The 27,804-nt window shown below is 40.2% G+C and overlaps 2 protein-coding genes and 1 long non-coding RNA gene across 13 annotated transcripts in view; 2 read left to right on the top strand and 1 right to left on the bottom strand.

Moving 5' to 3' along the window:
* frs2a (fibroblast growth factor receptor substrate 2a) overlaps positions 1-24,039 on the top strand; it is a 103,461-nt gene extending 79,422 nt beyond the window's left edge. For 9 of the 11 annotated variants that reach the window (XM_059652489.1, XM_059652492.1, XM_059652490.1 and 6 more), the window contains 5 exons: positions 10,536-10,627; positions 11,473-11,659; positions 16,640-16,798; positions 19,794-19,957; positions 21,508-24,039. In XM_059652489.1, the coding sequence (XP_059508472.1) occupies positions 10,562-10,627; positions 11,473-11,659; positions 16,640-16,798; positions 19,794-19,957; positions 21,508-22,461 (1,530 nt within the window). In that variant the 5' untranslated portion in view covers positions 10,536-10,561 and the 3' untranslated portion in view covers positions 22,462-24,039. Of the gene's footprint in view, positions 1-10,535; positions 10,628-11,472; positions 11,660-14,378; positions 14,399-15,480; positions 15,541-16,639; positions 16,799-19,793; positions 19,958-21,507 lie in introns of those variants that run through there. The other 2 variants (XM_048549237.2, XM_048549236.2) reach the window with 2 other exon arrangements.
* Positions 315-27,448, bottom strand: LOC125460989 (uncharacterized). The gene is made up of 4 exons (XR_007249364.2): positions 27,347-27,448; positions 6,415-6,517; positions 1,121-1,264; positions 315-1,007 (listed from the first exon to the last, which is right to left on the bottom strand). It is a non-coding gene; the product is annotated as an uncharacterized LOC125460989 (long non-coding RNA).
* The window catches only part of cct2 (chaperonin containing TCP1, subunit 2 (beta)), a 23,385-nt gene continuing 22,370 nt past the window's right edge, over positions 26,790-27,804 (top strand). Inside the window, exon 1 of the mRNA XM_048549232.2 lies at positions 26,790-26,916. Within this exon, the coding sequence (XP_048405189.1) occupies positions 26,914-26,916 (3 nt within the window). The 5' untranslated portion in view covers positions 26,790-26,913. The remainder of the gene's footprint in view (positions 26,917-27,804) is intronic.

Genomic DNA, 27,804 nt, shown 5'->3' with positions numbered 1-27,804 from the left:
TTCAGGAACCTTTTTTGGTCTCAACATTAAAGGAGTTTGTAGGATTTATTCAAATAACATTTCTTTGTTCTGTGCATAAAACCTGGATCCATCATATATCAGGATTTAACTGTGATTCTTATTCCAGTGGAAGAAAACCTTTGCTAATAGTTAGACTTGAGTAAGTTTTTTTTTAGAGATCAAAACCTTTCAAGACATTGTACCCATACTGGAATCTACACCTAAATGTTTGATAAGATCATCTCATGGATGCTAATAAAATTACACACATTACTTATTCTGGAACACAAGTCCTTTAATGCAATCTTGTAGCTATTATGTCAATAAAGATAAGCAGTATAGCAGTATATATAAAGCAGTAAAGATGAACTTAAATTATAAGGAGTGGAAGGTTATTTGCAACATATAAAGGACATCTAGATTGTTGGTGTACTGTTTGCCGTGAAATACCATTTGTTGGAAATCTGTTTTAACGTTTCATAAATTTATGAATCTAGCGAGTTGGAAGATTTGATTTATTGTGGTCACATGTACCTAAATACATTGAAAAGCTTTGTTTTGCAAGCAGTAAAAGCACATCATAGCAAACCAGAACATAATAGAACATGGGATACTCAGTCAGAGCGAGGCGTATGGGGTTACAGCTGCACAGAGAGTGCGCAAAGCAAGATCAACGTTATTTGAAATTAGAGAGGTACAGTTTAACAACAGCAGGAAGAAGCTATTCTTGAACCTATTGGTGTGCGTATTCAAGTTTCTGTATCTTCAGCCTGACAGAAAAGGACGGAACAGAACACTATGTGGGTTGGTGTCAGGTGCGGTATCTTTGATGTTGGTGACCTTTTTGAGGCAACAATCAGTGTAAATGGAGGCTGTGAATGGGCGGTTGGCTTCTGTGACGGTCTGGGCTGTGCACACAATTGTCTCTAGTTTCGTGGGAGTCCTGGGCAGAGCAGGGGCCATACCAGGCTGTTATGCGCCTGGATAGAATGCTTTCCATGGTGCAACTGTAAAAGTAAAAGGAAAACGTAAAATAAGACTATTGACCAGAATTGTACCCCACTTCTTGTAAGAGAAGCGCAGGACATTGTAAAGGAAAATAGAAAATAAATTGAGGTACCGAGCGAGACTCCCGGATGGTGCGTTGCCTCACAGGTGCCAGGGTCAGGGTTGCCTCGGATTGAGTATTAAGGTGGAGGGAGATCAGCCATAAGTCATGGTACACATCGTTACCAATGCCGTAGCCAGGAAATAGGATGAGGACCTGAAAAGAGAATATAGGGTATTAGGATGGAAAGTGAAAGCCAGGACAAGCAGAATAGTAATCTCAGGATTACTACCGGGGCCACAGGCTACTGAGGCCAGAAACAGAGAGCAAGTGCAGCTGAACACGTGGCTACAGAGCTGGTGTAGGAGGGAAGGCTTCAGGTTTGTGGGTTACTGGGATACCTTTTGGGGAAGGTGGGACCTGTATGGGAAGAATGGGTTGCACCTGAACTGGAGGGGCACCAATATTCCGGGTGACAAGTTCGCTAGAGCTCTTCGGGAGGGTTTAAACTAGCTTGGCAGAGGGATAGGAACCAGACCAACAGATCAGAGGATGGGGGAGCCCATGTACAGGCAGATAGACCAAGCAGAGAATCTGTGAGGAAGGATAAGCAGTTGATAGGGCCAAGTGGCAGTCAGTTCAATGGGTTGAGGTGTGTCTACGTCAATGCAAGAAGTATCAGGAAGAAGGGTGATGAACTTAGAGCATGGATCAGGACTTTGAACTACGATGTTATGGCCATTACGGAGACTTGGATGTGACAATAGGCAGGAATGGTTGTTGGATGTTCCGCGTTATAGATGTTTCAAAAGAAATGGGGAGGGCAGTAAAAGAGGTGGAGGAGTGGCATTGCTAATCAGGGATGGTATCACAGCTGCAGAAAGGGAGGATTTCTTCACTGAGTCAGTTTGGGTGGAAGTCAGAAACAGGAAAGGAGCAGTCACTTTGTTGGGATCTTACAGACTCCCCAATAGCAACAGAGACGCTGAGGAAAAGATTGGGAGACAGATTTTGGAAAGCTGCTGAAGTAATAGGGTTGTTGTCATGGGTGACTTCAACCTCCTCAGTATAGACTGGAACCTCCCTAAGTGCAAATAGTTTGGATGGAGCAGATTTTGTCAGCTGTGTCCAGGGAGGATTTCTGACTCTATGTAGATAGGCCGACGAAAGGGGGAGGCCGTATTGGATTTGGTGCTCGTCAATGATCCAGGCCAGGTGTCAGAACTCTTGGTGGGAGAGCATTTCGGTGATAGTGTTCACAACTCCCTGACCTTTACTATAGTCATGGAGAGGGAGAGGTGCAGCCGGTATGGGAAAGTATTTAATTGGGGGAGGGGGAATTATAATGCTATTAGGCAAGAATTGGGACCAATTGGGATCAGATGTTCTCAGGGAAATGCACGACAGATATGTGGAGGTTGTTTAGGGAGCAGTTGCTGCAAGTACTGGATAGGTTTGTCCCACTGAGGGAAGGAAGGGATCTTAAGGTGAAGGAACCTTGGAAGACAAGACATATGGAACACCTAGTCAAGAGGAAAAAGGAAGCTTACTTAAGATTGAGGAAGCAAGGATCTGACAAGGATCCAGAGGTCTACAAGGTAGCCAAGAAGGAACTGAAGAAAAGACTTAGGAGAGCTAGAAGAGGGAATGAGAAAACCTTGACAGGTAGGATCAAGGAAAACCCCAAGGCATTCTATGCTTAGGTGAGGAACAAGAGGATGGCCAGAGTGAGGGTAGGGCTAATCAAGGATAGTGGAGGGAACCTGCGTGCGGAGTCAGGGGACGTCCGGGAAGTCCTTCATGAATACTTTGCTTCAGTGCTCACCAGTGAGAAGAACCTTGACGTTTGAGACGACAGCATGAAACAGGCAGATATGCTCGAATAGGTTAGTGTTAGGAAGGAGGATGTGCTAGAAATTTGTGCTAGGATAGCTAAGTCCCCTGGGCCAGATGGGATATACCCAAGGTTGCTATAGGAAGTGAGGGAAGAGATTGCCGCCCCTTTGGCAATGATCTTTGCGTCCTCACTGTCCACTGAAGAAGTATCAGAAGATTGGAGGGTGGCGAATGTCATTCCCTTGTTCAAGAAAGGGATTAGGGGTAATCCTGGAAATTACAGAGCAGTCAGTCTTTTTTCTGTGGTGGGCAAATTATTGGAGAGGATTCTGAGGGATAACATTTGGAAAAGCGCAGTTTGATTAGAAATGGTCAGCATGGCTTTGTGAGGGGCAGGTCATGCTTCTCAAGCCTTATTGAATTTTTTTGAGGATGTGCCAAAACACATCAATGAAGAGGAGCAGTGGATGTGGTGTATATATGGATTTTAGCAAGGCATTTGATAAGGTTCCACATGGTAGGCTCATTCAGAAAGTAAGGAGGCATGGGATTCAGGGAAATTTGGCTGCCTGGATACAAAACTGGTTGTCTCATAGAAGACAGAGGGTGGTAGTAGATGGAAGATATTCAGCCTGGAGCTCGGTGACCAGTGGTGTTCCGCAGACATCTGTCCTGGGACCTCTGCTCTTTGTGATCTTTATAAATGACTTGGATGAGGAAGTGGACTGGGGGTTAGTAAGTTTGCTGATGACTCAAATGTTGGTGGAGTTGTAGGACTGTTGTAGGTTGCCAGGGAACATTGACAAGATGCAGATCTGGGCAAAGAAGTGGCAGTTGGAATTCAACCCAGAAAAGTGTGAAGTGATTCATTTTGGAAGGTCAAATTTGAATGCAGAATACAGGGTTAATGGCAGGATTCTTGGCAATGTGGAGGGACAGAGGGACTCACATCCAGGATCTTGGGGTCCACATCCATAGATTCCTCAAAGTTGCTACCCAAGTTGATAGGATTATAAGGAATGCGTATGGTGTGTTGGCTTTCATTGGCAGGGGAATTGAGTTTAAGAGCCGTACGGTTATGCTGCAGCTCTTTAAAATCCTAGTTAGACTACACTTGGAATATTGTGTAGAGCTGGATGAACACAGCAGGCCAAGCAGCATCATAGGAGCAGGAAAGCCTGCTGTGTTCATTCAGCTGTACACCTTGTTATCTCAGATTCTCTAGCATCTGCAGTTCCTACTATCTTGGAATATTGTGTTCAGTTCCAGTCATCTCATTATAGGAAGGATGTGGATGCTTTAGAGAAGGTGCAGAGTAGATTTACCGTGATGCTGCCTGGACTGGAGGGCAGGTCTTATGAGGAAGGGTTGAGGGAGCTCGGGCTTTTATCATTGGTGCGAAGAAGGATGAGAGATGACTTGATAGAGGCGTAGATAGAATGGATAGTCAGAGACTTTTACCCAGGGCCTAAATGACTATTACAAGGGGGCATAATTTTAAGGTGATTGGAGTAAGGTATTGGGGAGATGTCAGAGGTAGGTTCTTCACACAGAGAGTGGTGGGTGTGTGGAATGAGCTGCCGGCAGTGGTAGTGGAGTCAGATACTTTAGAAACTTGTAAGCGACTCTTGGATAGGCACATGGAGGATAGTAAAATGTAGGGTATGCGGGGCAGATTGATCTTAGTAGGATAATAGGTCTGCACAACATCGTGGGCCAAAGGGCCTGTGCTGTGCTGTACTGGTCTATGTCCTATGTAGATGGAGGTTGGAAATATAAAGCAAGTCAGTCTTTTTCTTAAACTCTTGGAGGGTACCAACTACATATCCATTCTCGCTATTAATGAAAAGTCTTTAATACAAAATCCACCATTCAATCTATACAAGATCTTTTCATCATGGGTTCTGACAAATTGTCAATTATTTCTGCAAACTGATATTAAATGTTAAGTGGCTTTTCACAAACATCCATGTACCTTACAGCAGCATGATTCTGGAAAAACTCAGCAGGTCTGACAGCATCTTTGGAGAGAAATCAAAGTTAACATGTCGGATCAAGTGACCCTTTGACAGAGCTGATGGTAACGAGGAAAATGTTAGTATTTATGCAGATGGGATAGGGGAGGGTTGGAGGACAAGAGTAAATGATCGTGGAGATCGAGCCCAAGAGGGAGAAAAACATTTGGACAGACAGAGTGGGTATAAATCAGTCTGGGGAATGAAAGCCACTAATGGGAACTGTTAGTTGCTGACAATGGTTGTGTATGGTAGCACCCATGTGATGACAAGGCCTGGTGTGTGGGTTGGAATCAGGACATGGGAGAAGGTAGTCTGAAAATTGTTAAACTTGATACTAAACCCAAAGGCTGCAGAGTTTGCAAGTGGACAACGAGGTTCTTCAGATTTGTTGGAAAATTTGCTTGTCAAAGTAGTAAACAATACTGTCTTTATTCCTGGTCATTGTAATGTTTCATTGAGTCCACTGCACTGTATTCAGGACATGGATAGACAAGACTTAGAACTAAGTACTTTGGGATCTTCTGGTTAGAAGTGCCTCTTCATGGTGATGGAGCTTCTTTTGTGAACGATTTGCTATCCATTTGTTGTCGCTGCAGTCTTGGCGATTTGGCAAGCAGCAGTAAATTGATTTGGTCTGTCTCCTGAACTAACCAAACTTCAGTTATTATGATATGTGTTTGACCAGAGTGAATGACCATAACCCGACATTGTTTGTGAATGACTTTATGCCAGCCAACTCATTTCAAGACTTGGAGCTAATGGAAACTGTTACTTAGCATTGACATCCAGACAGCTGTTCATTACCTCGAAATGCACAACCTTAACATTGCAGTTGAATTGGTCTTAAAAAGCCTGTCTGGTACTGCAACCCAATGTACTTGAGAAAAGATTTGTTGTTACAGATTTACTGTTTAAATTTACATATTGTCATTCACATCAAAATGCCTCTATTTTACATCGTCGATTACTGCTTGTGGTAGGGCTAAAGTTATTATGGTTATGTAGGCAAGCTAATATGCATCTGTAACATCTTCCAAATAACTTTGAGATGAATGAACAAAAGGAAAATTGTGCAGATGCTGGAAATCAGAAATTGCTGGAGAAACTGCATTTCTGGGAGCATCTGGGAGAGGAAAAGAGTTTATGTTTAAGTCAAATATGACTATTCTTTGGCACCGAGAAATCCACTTTTATTTAGCATTGGTTAGAGGTTTAAATTTGGTGTGAAGACCTGTGATTTAATCCAAATTGAGATAGAGCAGATGATGTCTCGTGCTTTCGGACACCACGTCATATTGAATCAACATTTTAGGTTTGATTCATAGCTCTTGTTTAAAAGACGTACTGCAGTAATTGCCAAAGATCAGACATCGTTTGGGAGGATAGGCAAGCCTTTGGCCCTGATGGCCTGAATATCAGAACCACGGCACATTATTACACGGCACAACATCGTGTGCCAAAGGGCCTGTACTGTGCTGTACTTTTCTATGTTCTAAGTTCAAGTCAGCTTACCAGAGTCTCCAATCAATTCCAAACTGCTTGGGACTGGTTAATTCCAAGATCTGGTTACCGGTAGTCAATACTTAACACTGGTTCAACACATTGTATCTTGTACCTGTGGATGAAGAGAGGTATGGGCATAACATTTGCAAAAAAAGTATCTTAATACCAAAATTATTATTCAGACAACTCAGTTGGTTAAAGTCGTACCAGCCATTGACATTCAGTAGTTGAGCTGATCAATTTCACGTTACTAGGGTCAAATTCCCTAATTTTAGGGCTTGAGAGCTGGAACTGCTACATTTTGTAAAAAGGGCAAATAATTAACCTCATGTAAAGAAGAGTGATTGAGCAGACAAAATGTGACATCGCAGAAAAGTGGATGACAAAATGAGTATCAGTAATGACGGAACAGTGCAAGCTCAAGTGCATAATTCCAGCTTTGAAGTGGTAGCTGACATACTTACGACATTGAAAAAAGAATATATGGTAGTATACACAGTAGTTACTGTAATCTACTTCAAATGAATTGGGCTGGTTATGCAATGTAGTTTTTGCTGTAAGTATTAAATCTACTGAACTACAGTGCGCATGAATATGTATTCCATACATATGGAGATAAAGTTTATACATTTCAAGAATTTACTGCTAGAGATATTAGCAATGAGAAAACAAATAATTGGATGAATTTTGTTTTGCACCCGACTTCTTTCTTTAAGCATTTACAATATCCTTAGTTTGAGCTCCAAATTTGGAGAAAAAGGAAAGATTGACACCAATCAGAGGAAGAACCCGGAATAGTTAGATTCCTGATCACAAAATTTCAAAACAAGTCGTGTGAAATTTTGATTTCCTGGGTCTTTTGAAGGGGTTGTGGGTGTGATGGGTTGGAAATGGGTGCGGTGATGGTGTATAAGTGTACAAGTTTTGTTTCAGTGCAGTTGTGACTTTGTCCAAACAGTTTTCTGTAAGCTAGGATGCAGTCTTCTAGGTTCTGGGTCACTGATTAATCATGACTAAATCAAAATTCTAACTTTATTTCATGAAATTCTGACTGTCTTTAAACTAGTGTTAGGACCTCATATTTCACAGTTCCATAAGTTTTGGGTAGGGCTGTCAGTTTATCATAACTAAATAGCAAATGTGGAATTTTTAGCAGGCTTTGGAGGATTTAATTTCACAATTCAGTTCATTTTAGTGTATTGAATGTATCATGAAATCGGTACTAGAAAAATAACAGCCAAGACAACTAACTTTAAATTGCAACAATTCCATTTCAAATAACTTATCTTTGGACAAACCTTTTAAAACTTTTCTTCTGAAAAATATAAAGGGAGTACATATGAGAAATGTATTTTTGATACACACTGCAACAGTTTTAAAACAGTCAAACCTGTCTGACATATTTTCTTCATAAACATTAAATCACTTCTTTCTTCCAATCAATTTGTATTCTTCCTCATTATGTAAAGCCAGTTAGACATTTGTGATTGCTTATTCACATTTATGAACACTTAGAAAATGAAATTTAATATTGGTGTTCTGTCTTCAATTTGAATTTGTTTCAATTATAGAAGGTTTGTCAGACGTAGAAGCAGCAGTAGGCCATTCAGCCTATTGAGTTTGCTCTGCTGTTCAGTGAGATCATGGCTAATCTGATCATTCTCAAATCCACTTTGCTACCTTTTCCCCATGTATCTGGATTGTCTTACTGATGAAAAATGTGTCTATCTCAGCCTTAAATATACATAACAACCCAGCCTTTATAATCTTCGGCAGTAAAGAATTCCACAGATTCCGTACCATCTAGGAGATGAATTCCTCCTCATCTTTGTTTTAAATGGTTGTCACATTACTTTGAGATTATGCCATCTGATTCTTGGCTCTCCCACAAGTGAAACAACCTCTCAGTATCTACCTTGTCAAACCTCCTAAGAATCTTGAATGTGTCATTGAGGTTGCCTCTTATTCTTCTAAACTTCGATGAGTACAGGCCCAACCTGCCAACCACTCTTCACAAGAGAATCCTTCTGTACCTGGAATCAACATAGTGAATTTTCTCTGGACTTTCTCTCATGCTCCTATATCTTTCCTTAGATAAGGAGCTCAAAACTGTTATCAGTATTCTATGCATGGTCTAACCAGTGCTTTACATACTTCTAGTAAGAATTCCCTATATGGTTTTGGAGTAGATCTGTAGCTTGGGTTGTGGGTGTTGAGGTTGGCTGGGTCTTTAGTTCGGGTGAGCAGTTGTCGTAGGGTTGATGTGGGCTTCTGTGCCACTCTGATGCCCAGAGGTTGTAGGAGTCTTGTGGTTTTATTTCTCTGTTGTATTTATGGATCCAGTTGTGTGCATCATTTATCATTACCCTTACTATCTTGCAGCCATTTTGTTCTGCTGTTTTCCGGGCTTGTGGGTTGTTGATGGGTGGTTTGTACTTCACGCTGCGTGGTAATACCTGGTTCCGGAACTCATCACAAGACTCCTATGACTGCTGGGCATCAGAGTGGCACACAAGCCCACATCAACCCTATGACAACTACTCACCCAAACTAAAGACTCACTCCCCGCCAGGGGCAGGACCAATGTCATCTGCAAAATCCCCTGCAGAGACAGCGAGAAACACTACATCGGACAAACAGGAAGAAAACTAACGACAAGAGTAGAACACTAACTGGCTACAAAAAGACACGACCAATACTCATTCATCTCAATCCACATGGACAAGGAGAATCACAACTTCGAATGGGACAACACCAAGATCCTGGAACAGGCTAGACAGAGACAAGCATGAGAATTCCTGGAAGCATGGCACTCCACAAAGCATGCCATTAATTAACACATTGAACTTGACCCCATATACATTCCACTATGAAAGAAAACCGGAAGTGAGGCAATCCATCTCAATGAACCCCAGAGTTTAAAAACCAGGCGAGAGAACACACCGACACTTCATCGGAGGCTGCATTGAGGATGTTACCAAGCATGGAATGAAACGTCGGCAAAACAACAAACCAGCCTGGCGAGCCAACTAACCTGAAGAATTCCCTATTTTTATACTTCATTCTCTTTGAAATAAAAGTCAACATTCAATTTGCCTTCCCTGTTATCTGTTTGTGATTTAATCATGAAGGCCTCCAAATCCCTCTGTGCTGCAGCTTTCTACAATATTCCTGTATTTAAATAATATTCAGCTCCCCTCCTCTTCCTGCCAAAGTTCATAAGCTCACATTTTCCTACATTATATTCCATCTACCAAGATTATATCCACTCTTTTAACCTGTATCTATACCTCTGCAGAAATTTTGTCAGCCTAACCAATTGCCTTCTTACCTACTTCTGTGTCATCCAAAATTTTGGTGATAATACCTTTTACTTCTGTCAGCTGAGTTATTAATATATATTGTAGGTAATTGTGGCGTCAGCACTGATCTCTGTAACACTCCACTAGTCACATGTTACTGTCCTGAAAAAGAGCCATTTATCCAACTTTGTCTTTTATTAGATAGCCAATTCTTCATCTGTGCTGATATACTGCCTTGATCACCACTAAACTCAAGTCAAGTCATTTCTGGGAACCTTTCCCTAGCAATCAACCACCTATTTAGTAAATTGCTTAAACTTGGCCTATGTTGTGATAGTTTTGCTTTTAATTTAGAAACAACAGCTATATGTGTTATGGCCATAGCAATCTTGAACTCATTCCTTCAGTTACTTTTGAAATGCTGTGGGATTCATGGATGAGATGGGGAAAAGACTGGACTTTAATTCTTTGTTTTCCTGATATTGGCATTAAACCAGTTTTTAAATCTGACAATAATATGACCATTCATCCATTTCGTCCTTTCACACTGTAAGCAAAACAATTTAAACCTAAAATAAAATGAAGAACTGTGGTTGCTGAGGATCTGCAACCAATTCAGAAATTTCTGGAGAGAATTAGCTGCCAGCATCTGTGGAGATAAAACATAATCTAACTGAGCAGAGTTAAACATAAGAAAGATGTAGAATAGTAAAATTTGATCTTTCTCTTTTGAAAATGTTCCCTGATATTTCCCCAAAAATCAGTCAAGTAAATGAAAAACACTTATTGTTTTTACTTGAAAGTGATATTCAAATATTTTCATTTCAGAGATCAGGCGGTCTTCTGAAGAAGTCATGGGTAGCTCTTGTAGCTGTCCAGATAAAGACACTGTCCCAGATGACCATCTAGCAAAATTTAAGGTAATCTGTTTTAAGCTTGGAGATAGTAATCACTACTGATGCTGGAGTCAGATAATACAGGGGGGAGCTGGAGGAACACAGCAGGCCAGGCAGCATCGGAGGAGCAGGAAAGCTGATGTTTCGGGTCGGGACCCTTCTTCAGAAAATGAAGAAGGATCCCAACTCAAAGCATCAGCTTTCCTGCTCCTCTGATGCTGCCTGGCCTGCTGTGTTCCTCCAGCTTCACATTGTGTTTATCTATGTTTTAAGCTTACAATCTTTTATGTGCGTATGTATGTATGTTTCTTTCCCTCTGAAACAAGGTCATATGTATTTGGAACATCTTTGCTATTCACCCCTGAAAATCTGTTCTGAAAAGATTTGTTAACTATTGTTATGCCTGAAGTTGTGAAGTTGAGCATCACAATGCTTTACATAAATGACTTGTAGTTGGTTACTAGTTGAAAAACTCTGCAAAAGTTGCAACCAAGAGAAAATGTTACAAAAAGAGTTAAAGAAAAACAAAAGCAGAGACTTCAGTATTAGTTAGAAGCATAATCAGGGTATATCTAGGACTCTGACCTTCACCAGTATTTTCTAACTCTCTGGCATAAACAGGGTCCCTGTTTTTAACAGTGTAGCATCCCCATGCTACTGGAGATTCAGAAACCACATTATTTGAATCTTTGGATTACAATTGTAGTTTCTTGATTGAGTTAAGTATCATGACACCCAAATCCAAAAACAAAGTCTTTTTCCATGGATTTGGGATTGACACAAATGTTTGATATTTTGGAACATGTTTTATTGTACAAGTGGCATTTAGTTCATAAAACGCTAACATTTAAACTGTATTTTTTCCACAGGTGATTAACGTGGATGATGATGGTAATGAACTGGGTTCTGGTATAATGGAACTTACAGATACAGAATTGATTTTACATACACGGAAGAGAGATCCTGTGAAATGGCCTTACCTCTGCTTGCGTCGTTATGGCTATGATTCTAACCTCTTCTCTTTTGAAAGTGGCCGAAGATGTCAAACTGGGCAAGGTATGTCAGACACTTATTAACTGGATTTAGAAGAATGACTGTCTCTCTTAGAATTTGTATGCACAATTATGCTTTGCTTTAAGGAGTTGCCCTATTTTGAATCCAGTTGGAGCTGCTTTTGTGTATATTGTTGACACAGACACACAGAGACCCAGTTTTAACAGTCTTCTCGCACTCGTTGTTTTGATTGTAAGGCAGCACAATGTAGCAGCACAAATTGGCAGTTCAGCCAATCAAGTCTGCTCTGCCATTCAGAGACCATGGCCGATCTGACAGTTCTCAACTGCTTTCCTGCCTTGTCTTTAATCTTTTGATTGCCTTGCAGATGAAAAATCTTTCTCAGCCTTGAATATACTTACTGATTAAGTCTCAACAGCACTCTGTAGTAAAGAACTGCACTGATTCACAACTCTCTGAGAGAAGAAATTGCCTGCCTCTGTCATGAATATCTGATGCCTTTTTTGACATGTGCTCTCTGGTCCTAGACATTCTCATAAGAGGAAACTTTCCGCATCTACCCTGTCAAGACTTCTAAGAATCTTATACATTGTATTCAAATAACGCGTTCAGTCCAGCACAGAAAGCATTAATATAATGATAGTCATTTATTTCATAGACTGGGTTCCTTTAAATTTTGTTTTTAAATGATCAAGATGTTGTCCTAGACCAGCACTTTCAGAAAGGATCACTGATAATGATGAGAAGCTGGATCTCTTGCTTTTTTTTTTGTTCCTGGCAATAATCCTCCCCCTCCCAAATCAGAAGAGTTGAGGGCTATTTTGGTGTCCTATTGCAATGACCCAACTCAGCACAGACTAAGGAACTTCTTGATCTGAGTTTACTCAATTTTACCAACCATTATTGCATTTGAAAAACTATTGAGAGCTGTTTAAGATATTTTGATTTGAACACTGTTGTGTAATTACAATTACAAGAGCAATAGTTAGAGGTTCCTAACAATTTCATGTTGAGTTAAAATGTACTTTGTTCCAATATTTAATCTTCCTGAAAATGTGTGATGTGTTATGTCACCCTAAGGTTGTCACCCCAGTTATCTTAGTCTAAATTCTAATTCAGCAATTAAACACAATTAAAATAACACTGAGGGATTGCTGGTGATGGTGTCCTTCTGATGATAGTTTAAACTTTAATGTAATTTGCATATTTTTGTAGCAGATCATTAAGCTTCCCGTGACATTATTCAAAGAACAAGGTGTTTATCCAGTTCTCTGGCCAACATTCTTTCCTAAATGTCAAATCAAAATTATGTTAACCAGTCATTAATTTTACTGTTTAAGAGAGCTTGGCTGTTTTTCAAAAGTCCAAGTCAAGAATAATCTCGATCGTTCACAGTACCTTTAAAAGTGACAGGTCAGCAAAGAGCAGAAGTGGAGTGTCTGTCTTTTTAGATGGCTGTTAGTGGTCAGGCCAAATGTTGACAATGAAACTATTCACGTTAGAAATTTGGTAGATTTACTTCATAAGACAAAGGGTGTAGCTTAAATAATGAAAGAGGATGTTCAAATTGTGAATAGTGTATTTTCCATGGCACCACACATTGAGTGAAGAACTCCATCTTAAAAGACTGGATGATTGAAACTGGACAAACAAGTAATAGTGAGTCTCAATTTTAAAATTATACGTTGAATCTTTGTGTTGATTTTGGAATTACAATGACTAAGATTAGCAAATTGGACAGTGGGAATAAACACACTTCAAGCACAATTATTTATTGTGTCATTTGCAAACTACAATACTGCCACTGGAAGAAGTAATTATGGCATGATTAGGCTGAACATTAGTTTGTGTTCTAATTGAAAGTGTTTGTGATAAGAAATTTGCAAATGGTTATTTAGCGTGGGTTCAATTCCCATTTGGGCTTGAGATTACAGGGAAGGTCCTACCTTCTCAACGCTGCTTGAGGCATTGTGACCTCAGATTAAACTACCACCAGTCATCGTTCTCTCTGGCCCTCGTGCTCTCTTTCTCTCTTCTCCCCCGCCGTCTCTCTCTTCTGTCCCCCTATTCCCCCATCCCCCAACCTCGTGCACTTGCTCTCTTATGAGAGAGCAGCCTGTGGTCTTCTAGGACTATGGTGAATTTACCTTTTTTACGAGTAATATTGCAAAGCCAACACAAACTATCACCTTGAATTAAGTAACATTTTATAGGTTATGTACTACCAATTAAGTCATTTTTACACTGTTGCAATAAACATTTTCTTCAGATTGGTTGTTCTAGTTTGTTTTCAGATTGCCCATCTTGTAGATGAGATTATCACAGTGGCACACTTGCATACAGTTCTTTGCAGAGGAAAAAAAATACATGTAAACACGTGTTTTAACGTGACGAAATAGGCAACAGACATTCTCTGGCTCATTCTTGGGCAACATGCCTTGCCAAATTAGTCAATCTCCTCAGTTTAAATTTAGATTTGACAGAATATGATAATTGTTGTCCAATTTATGCATTTTCATGACAATACCTCTGCCAATCAGTGCACTGTCATCTGCTGTAAAAACATTGTTTCCAGCCCTTTGCAATTGTAATTTTGTGAATTATCCTGATGTGTGTAAAATTTAAATTAAAATGTCTTTTTTTAAGCCATGCTCTCGTTTATTTTTAATCTATTTCCCTGTTACCATGAATAATGTGACTAATGTTAACAGGTGCATGATTGAAACATCCTTCATTTTATTTCTCTGCTTTTCTTGTTTAGTAACATCTAATGAAAAACAGGTTGGTTTTTTGTTCTCTTCCTTTTTAGTACACATGAAGGAAACCTATTTGGTCCAAACAGGTTTGCCCCCTGTTGTGCCAGCACTGTTCCCTTTGGGAGCTGCTTGTTGGTAGACAGTTTTAAATGCTGTGCTGGCACATTTAGTGCCCAACCTATTTGGGCCAATAACTTGTATGCAATATGAAGTAAATGTTTGAGATGTCATAATTGGAGTTAGATCGGTAATCTATCTAAGTCAAAAACTGTTTATCTTTTGATGAACTGTTAACAGGTCAAGATTGCATGAGTAGTGCTGTCTCATAACTGATGAACAATTGAATATTATCATGGTTTGTCAGTTATTCCGTCAAATCTACTCTAGTTTGTGTGTATGAGGAAATTCAGCATATTAAACCAAAACTTTATAGCCGCACATCAATGTTTCTATGTTTTACTTAAATGCAAGAGTATCTTGTGGTCATGTCTGTTTCTTGTCTATCAGCTGTTTGAACACACGTTTTGTCCAGAGATGTTGCAGTTAATTCTGACAGATGTGCAGCCTAATTTTGTAATAAAAACTCTTTTATTCTGTGTTCTGTTTCATTTATTAACCTTTTTCAAGGAAGCACAGCGTTTTATTTAATTGAGAGAAGATCTTTATCTGTCTACTTTGTGCTTAAGATTTTGTACCTGTGTACCTTTAAACCTAAGATGGTGCTAGGAATGATGATATTGTGAACTTTTCACTGTACTCTTATACTTGAGTACACATGACAAATTCTCATTCTAAATTCTATTTCATTATTTATGAACCAGCTGATGAAGCATTTTGGAGAAATAAAACTATATATAACTACAGTTTGATGTTTGATTTTTACAATTTGGTCCTCCTTTCACAAAGTGTGTTTTTCATTCAGTAACATGAAGGGATAAACATCTTGCATGAATTCAAATGCTCATTGGTGTTTGGGGCAAAAGTTTATCAAACTTTTTCTGCATATAAAAATCATGATTCAGTCTTGGTATTGAAGAAAATAATCAGTTCTAGCATTTAATACTTAAATTAACAATGTTAACTCTGACTTAATGCTTACAATGGAAGGATAAATCAAAATGCTGGGAAAGGTGGACCATTACAGGGTTTCTGTCTGTACGTGTAGTGGTAAGTGAAGCTCCCTCTGCTGTTCATTGCAAAGAGACACAATACTGGTGAGATGGCTAGTTTCAATGCCTGCCTTTTACTGTGTGTAATTTTTCATATGGGCTGTCAGTTGTACGTCTGTATGAACAGCAATGCCCATGCACTGACCACAAACTCCATCTCTCCATAGTACCATGAAATTTGTGGGTTTTTTCTTCCAATTTTTTTTGACAATTTATCAACTTTTTGTCCCTTATGACCTATCTCTGTGTTTTATGTTAATTATTAAATGCACCAATAAAAGTCTGCATGTGGTTCTCTACAGTGGTTTATTGTTTATCCATTAAATAGTTGAGCCATATGGACTACAAAAACTTGATTCAAGGTCTGTGCTGTGTTATGGATTCTTAGCTGGATTGATTTAATTTGCTTTGGTGACACTAGGATGTGAGTGGGACTTCCTGACTTCTGTGATGGTTGCTGAAAAAATGATGATGGTTCCTGTCCAGAGAACCCCATAGGATGAATAATCTGCCAGCTCTTGATGTCAGGTCTTGAAAGAATAATGGCCACTTTGGTGAAATGCAAAGACCTTGGAGGCCGTAACTCCAACATGGATTCAGTATCTTTACGGGAAAGGGGGCGGAGGAGGTTTTGTGCATCATTGACATGAACATCATGATTTAAAAATTTTCATCCTTGTTTTCAAATCACTGTATGACCTTGTTCCTCCCCTATCCCTGTCATCCACTTCAGCATCATAACTCTCAAAATTTGTGCATATCTAATTGTGGATCCAGTGCATCCCTGACTTTAATTGCTCCACTTTCATTGCCAATGCCTTTGGTGACGGGCTTTGATTTCTGGAATATGCACCAAACACCTCTCCCCTTTTTTTTAATGAGGGTCAGTGTCATAATTTGTTTTCAAAGATGCTGTAAAACTTGCAACGTTTTGTTTATGTTAAAATCAATATATGAGTTTGTACTTGGATTAAACTTGTAAAAGTGTCAGTTTAAAAAAATTATAACATTACACACCTCAAAGTTGTCACAGATCTTTCAAAATGTCTTGTATTATTTGCATATTAAATCTTTAATGTTTATCAATTGTTCTTTAGGAATCTTTGCATTCAAATGTGCACGAGCAGAAGAGATTTTCAACTTGCTGCAAGATATCATGCAGTCGAACAGTATAAGTATAGTGGAAGAGCCGATTATAGAAAGAAATGAAACACAAAATGAATTGGATATTCCGAGAACTCCACGAACACCTACCAGTGAGTATTCTTGCTATATTTGTTCAGAGGTACTTGTCAGCAAACAGCTTCACCTTGAAGGCCAAGAGTCTAAAGATGCTCCAGCCATTAAATCAGCCTCAGTGTAATTCAAAGCCAAAATGTTCTCTCCTGTGATTAACCTCCCAGCTGGATGTAATGTTCAATTATTAAAATACAAATAACAAACCAACTAGCCAGGAAGAGATGCCAAATAGGGTAAAATTGGACATGCAGTCATTGAAGTGTATAAGAATGAGAGGTGTTCTTATTGAAACACGCAGGCTGAGTTTAGACAGTTCTTTAACAGAAGAGTGAAGGATTATAGAAGGCTGACAACAAAGTGGAGTTGAGGCCATGATCTTGACAAAGGAGGCTCGGGTGGCCAAATGGTCCAGTCCCGCACCTGTTCCTTTTTATTGGATTGAAGTTTGTGCCAGTAAACTTGAAAATTCACAACTTTTAGTCACAAACATGATGTCATAGCTTCTTGACTCAACCATGTTGCTAGTTTTGTCATACTGTTGATGCTTCCTGAATTAAATTTCAGATTGTCAGCATTTGTAGTACTTTGCTTTTATTCCTCAGTTCTCTTGCAAACGTACAACTCAAAAGTCAATCAGCAATGAACAGTCGACAAGATAGTGTTAGGCAGCAAAGTTTTTCAGAAGCTGGTAGAGGATAGGAGACCATTGCTTAATCACCTATGATGGTGACAGTAGGATGAATGACAGCCTTAGCAGGGATTAGGCTGAAATAGGTTGTGTTCTGGAAATGGCAGGACCCAAATTATGTGTTGGAGAAAATGAGTTCAGCAGCTAGCTTAGGGTAGGGTAGGACTTCAACATGTTGGCTCAGCATCAAACAGTGAGTGTCATGAGAAATTGAATTGTTGGCAAGGATGTCATGTTTGTGGTGAGATCTGAAACAGAGGCTTCAAAATTAACAAAGTTGTAGGATGCCCTTTCTCTTTAATGAATAAGCCCAGAAAGCACTGAGCTAGTTCATTTCAACATATAAAATGGTCTAGTTTATCCATCAAATATGTTACATTCAACTGTGACTGGCTTCCTCCTATAGGCAACTTGCAACAATGTTTTGCGCCTGCTTCACAATGAGCTAATGGCTAATCCAGGTCCTAATTTCATCCACTCTCCTTGGCTCTATGTTCCCTGATGTGCCTGTCTTGCAAAAATCAATCTGTCTCAGATTTAGGCAAACCTTTGTTGCACTCCCTCCGTGGCCAGATAAAGAGACTAAAACTGACACAATGCTCCAGCGGTGTACTCTCACTAAGGCCGTGTACAATTGCAGTGACCCATCCCTCCTCCTGCACTCAAATCCTCTCATTGTAAAGGCCCTTGCTTTCTATTACTACAGGTTGTATTCTGATACTGCATTCAACATAGCAAAACATTCCTAGATGTTTCATAGGTGTGTTGACAGCCAACCATGTAAGAAGATATTCAGAGAAATTATCTGACACTTGATCACTAAAATAAGTTTTAGGAGTATCTTACAGGAGGGGAAGGAGGTTGAGTGTGGAGAAGTTTAGCAAGAATGTTCTCAAGCTTGGGTCTAGGTAGCTGTTCACGCGTAGCCATGTTTCCAGGATGTTGTGTTGCCTGGCTGATGTCAGGGTCAAGGATGTTATGAAGCAGCTGCAGGACATTCTCTTGATTATAAATGAACAGCCAGAGATTACTGATATCAATAACAGTAGCTAGTAGGTGGCTTGAGGCTCAAAAGCAGACTTTAAAGAATTAGGGAGGAGGTCACCAAGTAGGACCCAAGAAGCTGTAATCTCAACATTACTTTGTCTCATGTGCTAGTGAGCATAGGAATAGAAAAATTGAACATTTCAGCACAGGATATAAGAATTATAGGATGGAGGATATCAAATTTCTGACCGATTCTGGGGCAGGTGGGGTGGATTAAATCTTATTAGGAGTAAGTCTAATGACCTCAAAGGGAGATTTGTTGCTCCTTTGGGGAGGATTTAAATAAGATTGGCAAGGGATGGGAATTGGAGGGAGTCCTGTTTGGAGTGTAGAAGAACAGGTAATAGGAAATAGTAGTTATCTTAATTTGACACCAACTAAGCAAAGGCAAATATTAAATGGGAGCAGAATAATATTAAAAAGGTGGGTTTAAATGTGCTTTATCTGAATTCACAACAAGGTTGATGATTTGAAAGCACAAATTGAAGTAATGATTTAATTAACATTACAAAAAAGTATCTACAGGATGATCAGGATTGGAAACTGAAGATTTAAGGTTATTATTCTTTTAAGAATAGGCAAACAGGAGGTGGTGTAGCGCCCTTAATAAGGGACTGCATGAGTATATTAGAAGGTTGAAGGATCAAGGTGTACAGTCTGCTTGGGTGAACCTAGGAAACAGCAGTCAGTGGAAATTTTTGAACATTTTCTCATCATTGAAGACACTTTAATATTAATCAGGATACACTAACCACTTTTTAAATGTGGTATGAATATCAAAATAAAAAATAACCATGAAACAAGAATTGTTTGCTCCTGTAGTTTTCTAAAAATCTTTGTAACTTGCGAGACTTTGGTGGTTATAATTATCAAAAGCTGCCTATGATACTTTTTTGCATTTAGCTGTTCTGATGCAAATATTGATTTAACCAGACTTCATCTTGCTGCTTTCTCTTTCATCAGGCTGAGCTGAGTTTTGGTACTGTCAAATTTCTGATAGTGGTGGTGAGCATCTATGGATGTTCCCCCAGTTGGCTACTTTAATTCAGTGGAAGATGCTTGGTAAACTTAGGAATCACTACTTCGAATCTGCAGGTTTCTACAGGTCTTCTGAAGTGAGAGGACTCATGCCTGTGACGGGCCACATTTAAAAGTGAAAGCTTCCATAGGGCATACATATTGCAGGATTTTTTTTTAGTTAAGTTTTATACTGTAAAAATGTAATTTGAATAAGTTTACAATATTTTCTACAATTATTTGTATTTCATTCCTAACAGCTCCAGGTTTTGTTCAACCAAGTTTACCAAATGGATATCCTCGGTATCCATCATTTGGAGATGGCTCTTCTCACCCTTCAACACGACATCCATCTGTAGGTAGTGCACGTCTGCCCTCATTGGATGAGGAGTCAACTCACCCTCTGATAATTTCAGAGGAACAGGTACGAACAGTGTGACATTTTACCCTGAAATAATTTAATAGGTAAGAAAAAAAATGTGTTTGCATATTGATGCAAGGAGCTAGGAAACTTCTTTTTCACAAATATTATGCACTTGTAAAAACAATGTGGAGTTTCAAAGAATGAGAGATGATCTCATTCAAACAATAGAAATTCTTATTGGGATTGAGGTGGTGAATGAAGAATTTCCTCTGGCTGAGACAAAGATTCATTAAGGGCTAGACTATTTACGTCTGACATGAGGAGAAATTTTTCTCCTTGGAGAGTGGTGAATGTTTGGAATTCTCTGCCCCCCGAGGACTGAGGAGGTTCAGTCACTTAAGATGTTAAAGACCAGGATTGGTCAATTTCTGCATATTAAAGTTGTCAAGCAGTACAATCCTACAAGTGCAGCAAAATGGGATTGAAATAGAAGACCAGCCATGATCTCATTAAATAGGATACCTGGTTCAAAGGGCAGAACCACCTAGTGCTCCTATTTCTTAAGTTCTTGGATAACATTTGACTTTTTCTAAAATTGTTCAAGGAAAGAAGTCAGGATATTAAAGATTCAAGTTAATTCTTCAGATCTGCAGAACAGAAAGTTCTTGAACAGAGGATACGTCTTGTACTTCATGCTGAAAAAAATGTCTAGACTTAGTGGTCTTTGGCTAAGCCAAAACGCCTACTAATAGCTGTGAAAAAAGCTGCCCAGATCTCTGGCAAAAATGTCAGCTTTTCAAATCTCTTTGAATGTGACTCCAAGACTTGGCTTTCTACAGAGAGTGAAATAAATAATTGAAATATACATGTGGTTTAAATGGAATCTGAATTGTCATGAGGAAATTTGTATTATTTTCTAAAAATGCCGAAAACTTGAAATTCAACAAGTATTAAATTGTTTTGTCTGCGACAGTGAGGCTGTTCAACTGTGATTATGAACTTCATACACCATCTAAAAACCTAATTACTTCTCATTTGACTCGTAGTTTAAAAGAGCAAACCTTTTATCTGGTCAGTGATTTCTACCTGGTTCATTCTGGGTGAACCCCAATAGTGAATCCTCTGGGAAAGCCTAAAGTCAGTGATACCATGCAGATTTCTGCATTTAACTACAGTCTTCAGAAGTTTCAGTCAATTTCAGGGGAGTAATGATGAACACTGACATTTTTACATAATTGCTACCAATTTCAAACGATACTATCTGAAGAAACATTTACAGGCAGACCACGACTTATGAACATTCGACGTACGAATGCCAGTGCTTATGATCAAGATCACATACGGGGTGGATTAACATTAATTTTAAAGATCCCACATGTGAGTGTTTGCTCATACTTACAAACAGCTATTTTATACTCTACTGTATTGTGTTCCAAATTGCGCACAATGACAAGAACAGAACCCATTCGTAACCCCGGGATGAGTTGTACTTGAGTATGAAGACATTATTGCGCTAATTTTGATGTGTTTTTTCTCTGGGTAGGGTTCATACTTTTAATATGATTTTTTCAACATGATTCCTTACGTCTTTGTGTTTCATCTATCCACAGGTCCATACATACGTCAATACCTCTGGTGTACATGAAGAACTGAAAAACAGATCCACTGTGCAAACATCAGTGGAACTCCAGCCCTTAAATGGTGATGTCAACAGAGAACCAGGAGATCATTGTTGTTCAGTGGAAGAGAGGAACCCACACGTTGCCTTTGAACCCGAAGGGGTTAAGTTTGTTTTGGGACCAACTCCTGTCCAAATGCAACAAATGGAAAAGGAGAGACAGGAAGCCCTTCAAAGTGAACAGACAAGTGGCAGTGGCACAAATTGTACTGATTGGGACACTGGATACGACAGTGATGAGCGCAAAGAAGCACCGTCTACTAATAAACTAGGGTTTGAAAATCTTAATGGCCTGTCAATCTCCAATGCCTCAGGAGGCAGGCGGAGTAGACTGACGTCAAATCATGGTACAGATGCTCAGAATATAAACAATTCTGCTCAGAGAAGGACTGCACTCTTGAATTATGAAAACTTGCCTTCTTTGCCTCCAGTGTGGGAAGTACGGAAACTAAGCAGAGATGAAGAAGATAGTTTGGGACCAAAGACACCTTCTCAAAACGGTTATCACACTAATCTTGATCAAATGCACAACTATGTCAATACAGAGAATGTAACTGTTCAGCCTAACATACACAAGGTTGATTTTTTACGACAACTGGATTGTTCTCCAAGTGTTTTTAATTTTGATTTAAGACGACCAAGTCTTGAACGTAGGCAGCTGAACTACATCCAAGTTGACTTGGAAGGTGGTAGTGATTCAGATAATCCACAAACTCCAAAAACACCCACTACTCCACTTCCACAGACTCCAACCAGGCGAACAGAATTATATGCTATGATAGACATAGAAAAGACTGCTGCCATGTCAAACTTACAGAAAGCACTGCCAAGAGATGATGGAACTGCAAGAAAAACAAGGCATAATAGTACTGACCTGCCAATGTGAGCCAAGGAAGCACTATTTTGTTCAGTTGCACCTTTGTTAAATAAAGAGACAGACCGAGTTCTCTCTTCTAAAATTTGACAAATTAATAGACTTAATTAAGGAAAAGTTATAGGAATATTGTATTTTGAGCCTTACATGCTATACCAGTTTAAAGGGAATTCATGCAGAGCAGGAACTCCATAAGAACACCCTTTTCGACTTATCATTCTACAGTTTAAACTTAGGTTTTAGAACTGGATAACTTACAGTACTAATTCTTTCCAGCAGTATTGGAATTAAATGCCACTCCCATGAACGTGACATGAATGCAGATATTTAGGTCTACTACTTTGTGGGCTTTTCCAGCAATCTTACAGATCTTTTATACGGTATGTGTATTCTTTGCAGGCAAATGGCATACCTAACTAAATTTATTTTCTGCAGTTTCTATTGAGATTGCTATGTGTCTCATTAGACTTAACTGATGCTGGTATACAACTTGATTTTGCCACCAGAATCTATGTATAAATGTGCATTAATCACTTTGACCAAGCAGTAATATAACATTGCTGAGGATGTATCATGCAGCATATCCTTAGTTTCAAAGGATGTTTTTGAACAAGATTTAAACATCATGTTTGCGCCTTGTAGCCATCATGTTCAAAATACCTTGCTATCAATGCTGCTCTTTTTGCTTCAAATAGTTCACTTTCTTTTACCAGTTTCGTTCAGGTCTAATTTGTTGAATGGAATCACATTCTGAAAATGAAATTGCGATTTTGTCCGACTGAAAATTAGAATACTTTTGACATGATTATAAATTATCATATTAAACCTTTAGTCAGTGATGGTGCCATTTAATAATTGCAAAGAAGAAACAGAGACCCTCCATTCCTAGACTATAAAGTACACTAAAGGATGAAAACTTACATTTAATGTTGCTTGGCTATTTTTGTATTGTACAATACTGTAAATTTTTCTAACAAGCATTATAAAATGATAGTCTTGCATAAATGTAGTGATTGTATAAAAGTAGTAAAATAGTTTAAAATTATTTTTACATAGGACACAAAATAGTACAAAGCTCAGAGTGGCGCACATCAATACTTAACTTTGTTGTACATTTTTCTATATATATATTTTAGCCCCTTTGGTGTTTGAGTTGCAAACATTCCATGTTTTCTTGCAATGCTCTTTGTCATAACTGAGTATGAGATGTACTCAAACAAAGAATTAGTTAGAAGTTACCATATTATATTGTTTGCATTTCAGGTTTGCCAAAATTGTTGGTTTTAAGGAATGCCCATATATTTTGTGCCTGAGGTTGTCAAATGTCAGAAGTGCCAATACTTTTTGTAGCATGAGATTGATGATTTTACAAACATTTGTAACTGCAACACATTACTGGGTTTACATCAGTCCTCTAGTTTTGAAGTAAAACCAAATTTTTTTTAAACAAATCATGGTTTATGTATTTGGCAGCTGCCCAGAGCTTTAGTGTTTACTGGCTCTTGGAAATTCCCTGTGGAATAAGCTGCATCTTGCAAAATGAGCATTGTACTTAACGGTGTATGATTAATAAACTTTTTTTGTGCTGAATAACAACAGTCTCCCAGACACTTTATTCACATTTATTCCTATTGTGGAAAGCTGCCTCTCAAGAGCAAAGAGGGAGGCAATATAGTGGAGACTGACTAAAGCCATCATTGCCAAGCTAGGACACATGGCAAGCAAATCTGAACGACATAACCCACTGCCTCAACCCAAGGAAGGGGGATGAATGGTACCTAACTGACTAGCTAACCCACCTCTGCAGCTAGGCTTGCTGGAGGATACCTAGCTAATTCAGTAACCCACCACCTCAACAGGGTACCTGTCTAACTAACTATGTAACCCACTGACGACCCTAGGAAAGGGAAGGGTACCTCACCAATAACCATCTTAATGATGTAAGAAAACAATTGTGGGTGCTGAAGATTTGAAACAAACAAAAACAGAAAAAGCTGGAGAAACTCAGCAGGTCTGACAGCATCTGTAGAAAGAAAATGGAGTAAATGTTTCAAGTCCAGTGACCCCCTCCACCCAAAAATAAAATTGGGCTGGACTTGAAACACTAACTCTAATTACCCCCCACAGACACTGCCAGACCTGAGTTTCTCCAATTTCTGTTCTTGTTTGCACCACTCGAACAACTCCACCGTGAGGAGTGGGGGTGTACCCTAACTAACTAGTGCACCTCTGATGGAGTTGGGGGGAGGCAATGGTCTAGTGGGGATGGAGCAGTAAATAACATAACTGACACACCTCCCAGGTGGGGGGCAGGGTGGCTAATAACCTAATTAATCCACTGCATCAACATCCAGAAACATTAAGGTTGGCAGGCAGAGTAGCATAGCACAAGCTGAACCAATCACTGCCAATCTTGCAGAGGAAGTAAGGGCATTTAAGAGAGTTTATGTCAAGTCAGTTCGCCTGAGTCTGTCAGAAGATGACATTAAAAGTGTGTTCAAGGCCTTTGGAAAGATTAAATCCTGCACCTTGGCCCTGAGACCCCACAAAAAGGAAGCATAATGGATACGGATTCATTGGTATTCTCTTAGTAAAACTGGTTTTGTGATGGTATTGTGGAAAAAGGTAGGGATACATTTAACAAAATTAAAATCAAAGACCTGGCAGGTAGCTGAGATGAAATTGGATAGAATGGTGTGATCTTTCATCTCAGGGTTTTGGCAATCACTCCAACCCAGGTAGATGAGTGATGGACTACTCCAGCTTTCTGTAAATCGTAAGTAATGAGTTTCAAACCCTCCACATAATTTCTTTTTGTCATTTTATCTTCCTTTTTTCCCCTCCTCCTGCTGCTAAATTTGGTCAGAATGCCACTTAACTAGCATTGATGGGCTGCCAGGTCAAATAATGTCAGAATTGGATGTCCTGATGCACCATAAGTGACTACAAGAAAAAACTTTTTGCTGGAATCCAAGGACATGTCATGCACTTTATAAGAACTGCTAATGTCAGCTGGGAGCAAAGTGAAAAAGTAATCAGAATGTGAAAATGTCTGGCAGTTAAACACAACATTGTTCTTCCTTTCTTGCATTTCCATCACTTCATCTGAACCATCAACATCCTTTCTCCCCCAACACTTCTGACCCTGCCCACCCAACTATTGCAAAAAAGTTGCCCCTTCCCCAGTTCCCTTTAGCTCTAATGAAGAGTCATCTAGACTGGCTTTAGAATAATTAGATCAAGGAGAATGTTGGGAGATAAACTAGATGTACAAAGATTTTGTTTTTAGCAACACTTCACCAAAATCTGCAACTATATGGGATTTGAGGCCACATTAAGTGGCAGAGTGGGCACTGACAGTTAATTATGCATGAATCTTTAGTTGGCCCAGGCATTTGATATTGGTATCTGATGATTCAGCTGATAACTTTTTTTTAATCTGTTGGATTAGTTCTGTTGCACCATGAACGTAGCGGGAACTTTAACTTCAACAAACACGTGACATGATCCATGAGTTTGGGCTTTTCTTTTGAATTGAGTTTTTTGAATTGTGTGGGTAGGCGGTAGATGATGCACGGGTGATAATGGAAACTGCAGATGCTGGAGAATCCGAGATAATAAAATGTGAGGCTGGATGAACGCAGCAGGCCCAGCAGCATCTCAGGAGCACAAAAGCTGACATTTCGCGCCTAGACCCTTCATCAGAGAGGGGGATGGGGTGAGGGTTCTGGAATAAATAGGGAGGGGGAGGCGGACCGAAGGAGAGTAAAGAAGATAGGTGGAGAGAGAGTATAGGTAGGGAGGGGACAGGTCAAGGAGGTGGGATGAGGTTAGTAGGTAGGAGATGGAGGTGCGGCTTGGGGTGGGAGGAAGGGATGGGTGAGAGGAAGAACCGGTTAGGGAGGCAGAGACAGGTTGGACTGGTTTTGGGATGCAGTGGGTGGAGGGGAAGAGCTGGGCTGGTTGTGTGGTGCACGGGGTAGCGTTAACTGGAACCATTAACTAAACTGTGACGAACTTCGTCCTAATTTTACTTGTGTAACATCTGTCATTGTAGGTGCTGTGGTGGGACGACTTATAAAACTATTCATTGTATTTTTCACGTGACATTAAGTTTCTGTTCTGTTCCCGGGGGCCGGGTAGGATAATGATCCGAGATAATGGGGACTGCAGATGCTGGAGATTCCAAGATAATAAAATGTGAGGCTGGATGAACACAGCAGGCCAAGCAGCATCTCAGGAGCATGCTCCTGAGATGCTGCTTGGCCTGCTGTGTTCATCCAGCCTCACATTTTATTATCTAGGATAATGATCCATTGAGTCTGCGCGCTGTTGATCCCGCCACCAAGAAGCGGGGTCGTCGATCCGGGCTCTGGAGGCGCGGCCAACTTCCGGGTTCAGGGAGGTCGCGGCTTCCGGCGGTTGGGTCGAAGCTGAGCGGACGGCGACTCTCGAGCTCCCGAGATGGTAGGTGTCTGCGGGCTGAGTATTCGCCGTGTCCCCACACCGAGCGAGAGTCGCTTCCCTTCCCTCGGTATCCGAAAAGCTGGGTAACCGGGGGGCGGGGTGGTGTCTGTGTGTATGTTGAAGTTGAATCCTCAATCTTCTCGTTTTCCGTCTCAGTCGGGCACGTGTTGCGAATATTCACGATGCCGGGGCCGATCGCCTCCCCCACCCCCTGGGCTGGGCAGCGGTTTCTTCTCCCCAGACCCTACCCTCAGCACCTATCCACCGATGGGATGGAATCTTTGTTTTGTGTGTGGCTGGGCAGGGCAGATTGGGAAGAGGCTTCAGGCTGACAGCACCGGAATCGGCTCTGATCGGGGACAAATAAATTTGAAAACACAGACTCTGCGTCCGACAAAACCCCCAGACCCCCCCCCCCCTTCACACCGACCTCTTATCCGGCGGAGTGTTACCGATGTCCCGCTGCCTCAAAATAGCGGATAAAAGCGGCGCCGCCGAAAGTTCCAGCACTCCTGAGGGCGGGGCTTCATTGTCGAAGTGTGCGCAGGCGTAGCCTGCCCCCTCCGCCCAAATCCTACGAAAATGTGAACGAGAGATAATGGGAACTGCAGATGCTGGAGAATCCAAGATAATAAAATGTGAGGCTGGATGAACACAGCAGGCCCAGCAGCATCTCAGGAGCACAAAAGCTGACGTTTCGGGCCTAGACCCTTCATCAGAGAGGGGTGTAGGCCCGAAACAGCTTTTGTGCTCCTGAAATGCTGCTGGGCCTGCTGTGTTCATCCAGCTTCACACTTTGTTATCTTGACAACGTGAACAAATTGAGATAACAAGGTATAGAGCTGGAAGAACACAGGCCGAGCAGGAAAGCTGACATTTTAGGCCTGG

The sequence above is a fragment of the Stegostoma tigrinum genome, chromosome 18, assembly GCF_030684315.1.
Source record: "Stegostoma tigrinum isolate sSteTig4 chromosome 18, sSteTig4.hap1, whole genome shotgun sequence".
Taxonomy (NCBI): Eukaryota; Metazoa; Chordata; class Chondrichthyes; order Orectolobiformes; family Stegostomatidae; genus Stegostoma; species Stegostoma tigrinum.
The sequence above is the reverse complement of the archived record's forward strand: the minus strand, read 5'-3'. Positions and strand labels throughout refer to the sequence as shown.